General features: G+C 41.0%; 1 protein-coding gene across 1 annotated transcript in view; it reads right to left on the bottom strand.

Annotated features, from left to right (window-relative positions):
- PPHLN1 (periphilin 1) overlaps window positions 1-10000 on the bottom strand; it is a 1295616-nt gene that overhangs the window by 1232109 nt on the left and 53507 nt on the right. Inside the window, exon 2 of the mRNA XM_044087450.1 lies at window positions 3893-3957. Coding sequence (XP_043943385.1) covers window position 3893 — 1 coding nt within the window. The 5' untranslated portion in view covers window positions 3894-3957. The remainder of the gene's footprint in view (window positions 1-3892; window positions 3958-10000) is intronic.

Genomic DNA, 10000 nt, shown 5'->3' with positions numbered 1-10000 from the left:
GAATTCCAGAAAACGTTGAGCAAGAGTTGGTACACGAGTAGTTTTCCCAGTCAATGGTGGGGTAGTTGAAATTGCCCATTATTAGGGTGTTGGGTTGTACCCCAATAATTTTCCAGTGTATCAAAAAATGAGACGTGGGAATCCCGAGGAATGGTGAGGGATCTGTAGCAAGCTACAACTTGGATTGCGGTCGTACCCAGAGTGAATTGCACTTGGATAATCTCGGATGCATTATGCTGAGCAACTACCATGGAGGTGTGGATATCCTTAATGAATATGGACACGCCTCCGCCTTTAGTGTTTCAGTCCAGGTTAGGTGGCCGAAAGGTGTGGTATGAATTATAGCCTGGAAATGCAGGGGTGTTCTCAGGAGCCTTGAGCCAGGTCTCTATCACTGCACAGATGCTGATATTCTCCATTTTTAAAGGAGTGCATCAAGTGGGTGCATTTTGAGGTTTAGACTTCTAGCATTGAGTAGCATCACCCTCAGATTTTGCTTGTTTGTACCTGTTAAGGTGGTGAAATGGTCATTTGAACCTTGCCTAAAAAAGGTACTATGGTGTGGCAAGAGCCTTAGCCGGTATCCAGAATCCCAAGGGCGACATGTGCAGGCCATCTCTGGCAAAGCATCGTGGTCCGTCGATTATGTCATCCCAGGCAGACAGATACTGGATCCCCTTAAAATGACCAGAAACTTAGCCAATTGTTGAAGTCAATCATTTTGTCCTTGTACTGTGGTATCATTCTGGGTGATGGCAGGATGCTTCTCAGGGCTGGGGTCATACCTGCCTGGGCTACAAGAAGTCCAGGGAGGTACATCTCAGGTCATTCACACTAACATGGACAATGGCAGAGTCATAATTGTACTTGTTGTGGACTGACCCAAGTGTGTGCATTATGTGGTGGATCCTGGCACCAGACAGGCAGCTGAAAGTAACTTTCGCCTTGTTTAGCATGATGAGTGGAACATCAGTCTGCCTAACTATAGAGTCACCAAGGACTAGAGTGTTGGGTACTCTGTTATGCCGTATATGCTGTGGTTGGGTGGCACACTGATTTTGTGGGCTGTGTGTCATTTGGGTTGTGTTGGGGGGGTGGAGGTTACTTGCGTTTCTGCTTTGGAGGTCTCTGTAGCTTGGGCAGATTTTTAATCGAGAGCCTCTGTGAATGTAGGTGTGTATTTTGTGTTCCTGTGTATGTGTTTTTGTGGTGTAGGTTTTGAGGGACTACATGAGGAGTGTGGTGTGGTGCAAGTGTTTACCATCTCCTCGACTGTCTAGTCCAGTCTTGGGTGAAGAGAGCTTTGCGTCCAGTTTGACTATACAAGTGCATCTCTCACAGGCTGTAGTGTTGGGTGGTAGGAGGAGAGTGATGTCTGTGTACATGAGGCAATTGCTGCACTGCCCCAAGATGCTCAGATTCATCAGGTAGACAGGAGAAAACACTGGGAGCTGACCCATAAACATGTCTGGAAAGGCGCTTATTTATTAAGTACTAAAAGCGGTTTTCCTCTAGACAAGTGAAGAAAGCTGAGTGCTGTAGTAATTTGTAGCTTTAGTGCTTACAATGAGTTCTGAGCAAACCGATTTAAACAAATTACCCAATTAACCAGTAAAAAAGCTCAAAACTGAGCCCTGTTCCAGCAGTCTTCTATCAGACAAGTTCTAACTGCACACTCCTGCCACTAGGATGTACAGAAACCTTCTCCAAAAAAAAAAAAAAAAAAGACAGCCTGGATTAGTGCTCAAGTTATACAAACAAAGCTAGATTCAACAAGGCCTAAATACAGTCTATGCTACAGCAAACAAGGTGCACCAATTTCCGAAAGAAACAGTTTAAATAAGCAGGCACAATAAGCCTTCAACCAGAAAGTCCAGCTCAGAAGGGCAGAATCTAGCTTCTCCTCCCACAAGAGTGCAGACCACAAACCTTCTTAATGTAAAGTAACTGGCCTGAAGCCCAAGTGCTTAAACCAGAACTAATACACTTTTAGAATAACAGACAATGAGCCTTCAAATCAGCAATTCCCAACTCAGAAGGATGCAAGCTATCTGTCCTGCACAGAAGTGTAGACCATAAACCTTCTTAATGTAAAATAAATGGTCTGATCCCCAAGTGCTTAAACCAACAGGCTTAGATTAACAGTTACAATTTAATCAGGCTACTACCAAGCAGTAATAAATGCAGAATGAATACAACTGAGTACTTTTAAGAAGAGGCAAAAGCAAAATAAGGTAATAAAGTAGGAAGAAATACAAATACAGTAAAAGCAGATGAATAAAGTGCAAGGTTTCTTTTTTTTTTTTTTAGTGAAGTGCAAGGAAAGAGGAAGTGGGTTGGTCTTCTCAAATGTTGTCTCTGTACTACGTAGAGTGAACACTAGATTGGAGGAGTGTCCCAGAACAAATTTACAGTATGGGCGGGCAACTACAAAGCCACCAACTAGACACCACCACAAGAATAGGGTGGAAGGGAGGGGGAAAAACCATTTTCAGGACAGATGAGAACAGAAAACATATAAAATAATTCAGTCAGGCAAAAAAATATTTCAGTCAGGCTAAACTAAGTTAAACAATTAAATAGACAGAAAAATAAAACACAGTACTATCTTTAAAACTGCAAGTTTGTACTTAATTTCAGCTTCTATTACAGCTGATTGTAGCCAGCCAAACCAATCCGATATTGAGCAGAAAATAAATTACCAGCAATGTGGCTAACACTTAAAGCAGAGAGAAACCATCTAGGCTAGGCCAAGAGTTAAATACATAATAACAAAGAGGTGAGAACAGCAATGATCCCTGTTAAAATGCCAGGTTTTTGAGAAATAAAAAAGCGAGACCAAAATACATCATTTCAAAACTTTCCCCACCTAAAATGTGACCTACAACCTGTACAAATCAATTGAAAAACAAACAAATCTGTTAGGGGAAAAAATAAAAAACGTACAATATGGTGTTTGCATAAGTGTGCACACCCTTAAACTAATACTTTGTTGAAGCACCACCCATTCAGACCTGTCCAGATTTTTACCTTATATTTTTAGTCTGTTCCTCATAAAATGTGTTTTTTGGGAAAACTGAGGACAATACTTGCAAAATCAATGACATTTGAGTTTCAGACTTCAGATCCTTCAAAAATGCAAGCTAGGACAACACGTTTGTCTAGCAACTTTCTAAGTTTATAATAGCAATATTGAAAATTTGTAATTTTTTGAGTCCTCGTCCCCTGCGCCCCCCCCCCCCCATTATTTTTGGCTTTGTCCAGGTTTCTTGTGCTAAGAGGATGAGAGTTATGTACCCATTGAATTTCTGCTTTCTTTTACTGTAAATCAATGGACAGACATGAAAACAGACAACCTGCTGTGCTATAAAATAATACAGACCAACCTAACAGCCAAATGAAAAAAAGAGGGTAAGACAAAATCAGGTCATTACAAGCAGCTTCCATACGGCTATTCTACACTACAGTAAAGTAAACACGGAGTGATAAAAGAAAGGTGTTCAAACGGACAAACCAGTAGTAATGAAAACAAATGGAATCCATGTAAATTCACTACAATCCACAGGTAGGTTACTTTAATGCGACTGTACAATAATCATAAGCATGACTTAAAATTAAAATATACCTAAAATACATAAAAAGCTGTCTGACAAGAATGGAACACTTGTGTTATACAGATCATGCGAGTTTCTCTTACCATCATATATTCTACCTTAAAACCACTCTTTCTGGTTTATTACTAAGAGAATATAATTTGTAAAATGTATTATATACACAAGAGTGTTATAACGTGAAAGTAGAACAAACAATAAGACAAAAAAAATCATGTCTCTTTTATACCTCTTACACTTCATGGATAACATTTATAAGTCTATAATTAAATAAAACTTACTTCTGCAGTGCTTTCTTGTTTAGTAATAACAAATTATTCTCGTCTTCTGATGAAAAATCATGTACCTGTAAATAAAAATCAGTTTTCAAACTTCTACTTTTTTCATAATTAACTGTACTGGATCTATAAAACAAAATGAATATGCAGAAATCAGTTTTACATGAAATCAGGCAATCTCCAACCCCTAAGTTGCTGTACTTGTGAAGAATACCTAGTTTGCAGACATACATGTGCAACAAAATGAACGAAGAGCAAGCTACAATCATCTCTACAAAAATAAATTAAAATTACAATTATGTGTTATTCCAATCGGCTGTAAAAAGTAACTCCTCAGTACCCAAGACAACTAAATACCTATACCTACACTGTTGATAGGCATTGCCTGCAGATCAACACCACTTAATTTGAGCAAAACAACGCGAAGATTCTTTTCCATTTGCCTTTCTACAGGAAAGCGGGTCCTCTTTTGAATCTCAAAATACTGAAATGCCAAATTTCAGTACTTCAAGACCAGAATGCTCAAAGTGCAGTTGTTCGAAACTGCACTTTAAACGATTCTAAGTTTCCTGAGTCTGTGGTAGGTGTGGTGCGGTGTCTAGTATATTCTGTTTGCTGTGTCTTTACAGGGCAGTGTGGTCTGGCATTTCCACATGGCAGCTGATATCTGGTTAGGTCCTGAGATTAAGGTAGGTGTTTAGTTTTTTAGGGTTTTGGGTAGAAGTGTGTTAGTTTCAAGTTTTTGGGGGGAGATTAGGTGTCGGTAGGTAGGTGAGTGTGTGTGTATGTTAGCCTTGAAAGTAGTGATTTTTGTACACGAGTGCAACTATGACAGTGTGCAATAGGAGTGTGGGGCACATACCTAGCCAAAACTTAATTTACATGGACATGGTACAAAATAAAAAAGGCGGGGCATGCTGATACTAATTTTAAAAAGTTCTCTCTGCATATAAACAAACTCCAGGGTCACGTTTTCAAGTTCTGTCTTCACGCAGTACACTCTTGCAGCCATGAACTCAAGTGTCTTCAAGGTCAGATGGACTGCTGCTCAGGCTGTAATTTGAGTACATGGTGAGGCAAGGTGCAGCAGCCATGTCCAGAGGGTGGAACTGCCACACAAATGCATAGCAGAGTCTGAGTAAGGTAACTGTGGCAGACATGAGAAGAGTGTGTGAGTCTAGCTGTTAGGCTTAAGGCTAGTACATAAAGTTTGAAATTAAGTTTGGGCAGTTGGTGGGAAGTTTAGGATTGGGGACAAAAGACGGAATTTAGGTTTAGGAAACAGAATTTAAATTTAGGTTTAAGGAGCAGAAGGGGGGAGTTTAGGGTTAGGAAGCGATCTAGGAATTTAGGTTTACGGAATAAGAGGGAGTTTTAGGATCATGGTTAGGGAATGAGGTTTCAAGTTACAGTTAGGGGAATGAGTGGGGGCTTTAGAGTTGAGAATTATTGTGAGACCTATGTAGTTTAGTAGAGTCAGGCAGTGGGACGGCTATGTAATTTACTGGGATCAGGTTAGCTGGAGGTAGAGTATTTGCTGTTTACAGCAAGTGAGAACAAAACTAGTCGCCCATGAAATAAAAAAGCACTTCTAGCCGACACTAAACTACATTAGTTCCTCAACTTCATCATAGTAAAACCACCTACCTATAATAACCCTCCTTCATCTGGGTTGCAAGGTACAGACTTATTCCTTGATTCAGTCCAGGATTTGACAGTCATTAAGAAAGTCAAATAAGCCTTTGCTTTAGGTCTACAGTTGACATTCCCTCAGTCATATCCATTATTTAGTTTGGAGTATCCTCCTAATATTATAACATATGGATTTAACAATTTACAGCATTTACATCCAAGACATAAGAAGTACAACCTTTCATCCTGAAGTTTTATATGTTATGACACTACTTGTCTACGGAAAGTGTATTAGTGGATGACAGTCTGGACTGCACGATAACACAGATTTTATCACAAAGTCTGCAGTTGTATTTTGTAAAGGTATCTGAATGTTTCTTCTACTCTAAATAAACTATCAGGCTTCCTGGAAGATGGTGGCTGTCAGTAAGCTCCAGTCGAGCATTATTAACTGGTGAAATGGAAGTCACTTAACAGTGAACAGAACAGAGGAATGGTCATGAGCTTGGAATCCTCTATGCACAATACTAGACAGCTATTAAGTGTGTCTGAATTTGTCTATCCCTTCTACAATGTACTCTTGCTTCAAATAGAGTGCCAATCCAAGGAGTTAAGTCCCATGTGAAGTATCAGAACAAAATGATCTTTGTTCATCAGCATCCTAAACTATCCAAAGCAAGAGTAAATCTGCCTGGAATATACACAGTCCTCATACTTGTACTCCCCAATTGTTTGGGAGGAAGGTTCCCTTTTCCTTTTAGTGGAAGGGCTTATACCAGAGGAAGAGACCCCCACCTTGGCGGTCAGGATATTCACACATTTTTCAACAAAATGCCTGTAATAAAAAATGGATGGAGCCAGTGTAGGTTTTTTTCTTAAGCTACCAAAATCATTCCTGACTTGAAGCCTGAGGCTCTTGCATGAAAAAGGTAAGGATATAGTATGAAAGAGAAAATGAAGGATGTTTCTAAGTGGTGAGGGACTTGGCCTCAGGTCTACTACGCATCATAGTCTCAGATGCTTATAGACGGGTATATCACAGCCAGGGACTCTGGCATCTTATAGCTTGCGTGGCCAGCATCTCGTCACAAATACATGTTCAGGTGAGATGCGGCAGCTGTATGGAGAGCTGCCACATCTCACCTGACCATAATATCAGAATTTAATCAAGGTAAGGCCAGCAACTATAGGGAGGGGAGGGGTGGGTGAGGGCTTCAAACAGAGATCAGGAGTGGGAGCACACAGATGTTATGTTTAGGGAGAAGGAGGGGAGTTTAAGGTTAGGCAGCTAATGGGGGCTTCAGGTTTAGGGGGAGTTTAGGTTTGTTGAAAGATCGAGGACTCTCAGGTTAGGGAGGGAAGTGCCATGGTCAGTTAGGGTTCTAGTAGGGTTAAGTAGTTCAGTAGGGTCAGCTGATTCGAGGGCTAGGTAATTTAACTAGTACTGGGCTAATGAGAGTTAAGACAACTTAACATTTACAGCAAGTGTGTCATGAATTACTAGTATGCAAGTACTTGTAGTAACCTCCCATGGATGCCTGGCAACCAGCATCCATCTATAAAATAGACAAAAATAACTGAGGCCCAGTTGGCTTCATAACACCAAGGGAAAAAGCCCTCAATAAGTCCCAGATCACCCAGAACAGACTAGTCACCTAAACACTGGGTGAACTTGGGTAAAACGGCAAGCATGAGCAACTGATGTCAGCTTGCACATCTTGGGCATACACAGGTAGTTTGGCCACTGCAGCAATGGCACCTTCTTGAACACAGTCCACAGCATGAAGAGGGAGGATGGAAACAGGCACAATGAGAGATTTTCCATTCTGTGTGTGCTCTTGCAGGTAGGAGAGCTTGATGCAGGCATCAGGAGAGGTATTAAAGCCACAGAATGGAAAATCTCTCATTGTTACCTGGATGACACCTAAACTGCAACTGTCTCTTAAGAGAAGGGGGGACAAATGGATGTGGTCAAAGCAAGGGCATGAAGGAAGATCGTCACAGAGAAAGAAAAAAAGTATAAAAACGACATCTCTACCAAAACCTGAGAAAGACTGAAGATACTCTTCCCCTGCTGGCCTCCAACAGGCCAATAGTGAAGAAACAGATACTAAAGTCAGTGTCTGGTCAGCCTGCACTTTAACAGAAGCTAGTGCATTAAGGTCTTCACAGGACCAACAGTCAAAGCCCAAAGCCTGTACAATCTTTCACAACTAACTTTTTAGATTTCAATTTTATGGTGGTACTTCATCTTTTGGTTACAAGGACACAAAGGAAAGCTATCTGAAGGAGGAGACACCTTTTCACCTAAGAAAGAAGCTTTGTTTCTTTTGTATAAATACCTGAAGTCGCAGTCCACAAGTACAGTTTTCTTTTTAGAAAAAGTGTACAGTGTTCAAAAGCTAATACTGAGTAATTCTTGCAAAGACAGAAAGTACACTGAAGAGAATAAAACTTCAGTGAACTCAGTCTCCTAGAGAGTTGCAGGTGTTGGTGATCTTTTCTTATTTCCCAGGGATGTAACTGGCCTTAAAACGACTTCCAAAATCATAACAAACAAAGGTACCGTATTTTATGAACTTTGACAACTAAAACAGCAAAATGCAAAACTAGTAGGAAAAGGGAAAGATCGCAGCCTGGGTACACACCCCAACATATTAAAGTCACCTAAATAAAACATGCAGACAAAACTACCGACTGTTTTGTGCAGGAAAAGATAATGCAGGATGCTCTCTCTTCTCTACTAAAGCCTATCCTTGGCACAGAGATCAACCACCATTCAGAACAAATCTAGAGCTCCCCAAGTCAAAGTTGGTCGAATGGATACTGCAACGATTGTTCATAGGTTCACTGGTTGGTACTAGGCTATCGGCCCTAAGTCCTATACAAGCCTAGCCATAACAATTCCCTGGCTATTTCTTCCCACACTATTTACTTCCCTGAACCCCTGTCTAGCAGGGCGACTGATGTGATCCCCGGGGTGAATTTCCTTTCTCCCATCTAATCATAAAGGTTCTTTTTTGAAAAGGGCTAAAGAGGCGCTATGCTTGACATGTATGGGCAGTCTATTCCAGAGTCTGGGGAGGCTCTGGGTCAGGAACCTATCCTTCCAGCATGTTTTGTTTATTGTGATGACAAGAGGTTTAGATCCCTGGACCGTGCGGCTCTGAGGGATTGGGATTTCCTTAAGTGTAGCATGTCCAACAGCTCTGGGCTTGACATGGCCTTGTATGTTAAGCAGAGATCGCCTCGGAGTAAACTATATGCGACAGAGTATAGCTGGAGTTTAAGGCAGTCAGCATAGGGCATCTGCTTTAGGCCTGTGATTCTTTTAGTGAGGTATTTCTGCGGCCTTTCCAGTTGTTGCAGATGTCTTGAAAGGTACATGCCAAATGGGGCGTTGTATTCTATAATGGGTTTAATGAGGGATGAGTACAGTGGGACAATGACCTTTTTTCTGGATGAAAAGCCCTTAGTGATGAGGTGTGACACATAGAAAGATTTTCTGACTGTTGTGGCGATGTGGTTATTCAAGGTAAGACCACTGTCCACCTGTGTTCCTAAGACTCTTATTACACTTAAGGTGTTTAGTGTACTGCCATCTATGTGGTAATTCACGGGTACATGTTTTTTTCCCCAAATGGGATAACTATACATTTCTTGGCACTGAGCTTGAGCCCATGGCTCTGGCACCAAGCATCCGTTTCTGTAAGGCCCTTTTGTAGAGTATCCACAGCATTTGTTCAAAGCATTATGAATGATGCTGCAACAGTGATCCATATGGTGGGATATTAACTCAGAGTTGCTGAAACCACACAGCCAGTAAATGAGCTGTAGAAACCTAGATCAAATACTAGGAGGTAACCTTAATTTTCATTTCAGTTTACAGCTTTGCAGACAGCTTGATACAGCAAGTGCAGAATGCTGGAAAACCTTACAGCCTGAAGAAACCATTATTAAAAATGGGAGTCAGGATGTTCAGAGGAGCAAAGAAGGAACAGAGGTGGAGGAGGCAGTGTGTAACTGGAATGAGATAAATGCAATGTAAAAGAAACTAATAAGATAAAAAGCAAGGGAGGGGCCGACCGCAGCCTTGAGAGAGTACAATTGTGAAAATAAATTTTGCAATATCCTAAGCAGCTTAAATTATATTCCTGCCTAGGATATAACCAATAACCAGCTTTCAAAGCTTTATAACACTTTCCATCAGCCCTGAAACTAGTAGCGTATTGGCCGTTTTGGGTCAATTCCTATCTCTGAGTTTCCCTGTTTTAAAACCCACATTTGCGCAGTTTTGCACCATTATACAACTCCGCACAGCTCCTCGTGATGTCCTGCAGAGTGATACAGGCAACAGAGAGACCCAAGAGAGACTTTTCCAGATTTAAGTATTTTTTTCTCTGTTTATTTGCTACGACTGCCTTTTCCCAACCTAAAAAGCGAATTTCTCACTGATCTGTGCTTTACAAAGTTTAAATT

The sequence above is a fragment of the Protopterus annectens genome, chromosome 11.part0 (assembly GCF_019279795.1).
Source record: "Protopterus annectens isolate FY-2018-M chromosome 11.part0, PAN1.0, whole genome shotgun sequence".
Taxonomy (NCBI): domain Eukaryota; kingdom Metazoa; phylum Chordata; order Ceratodontiformes; family Protopteridae; genus Protopterus; species Protopterus annectens.
This window is presented reverse-complemented; position numbering and strand designations above follow the sequence as displayed.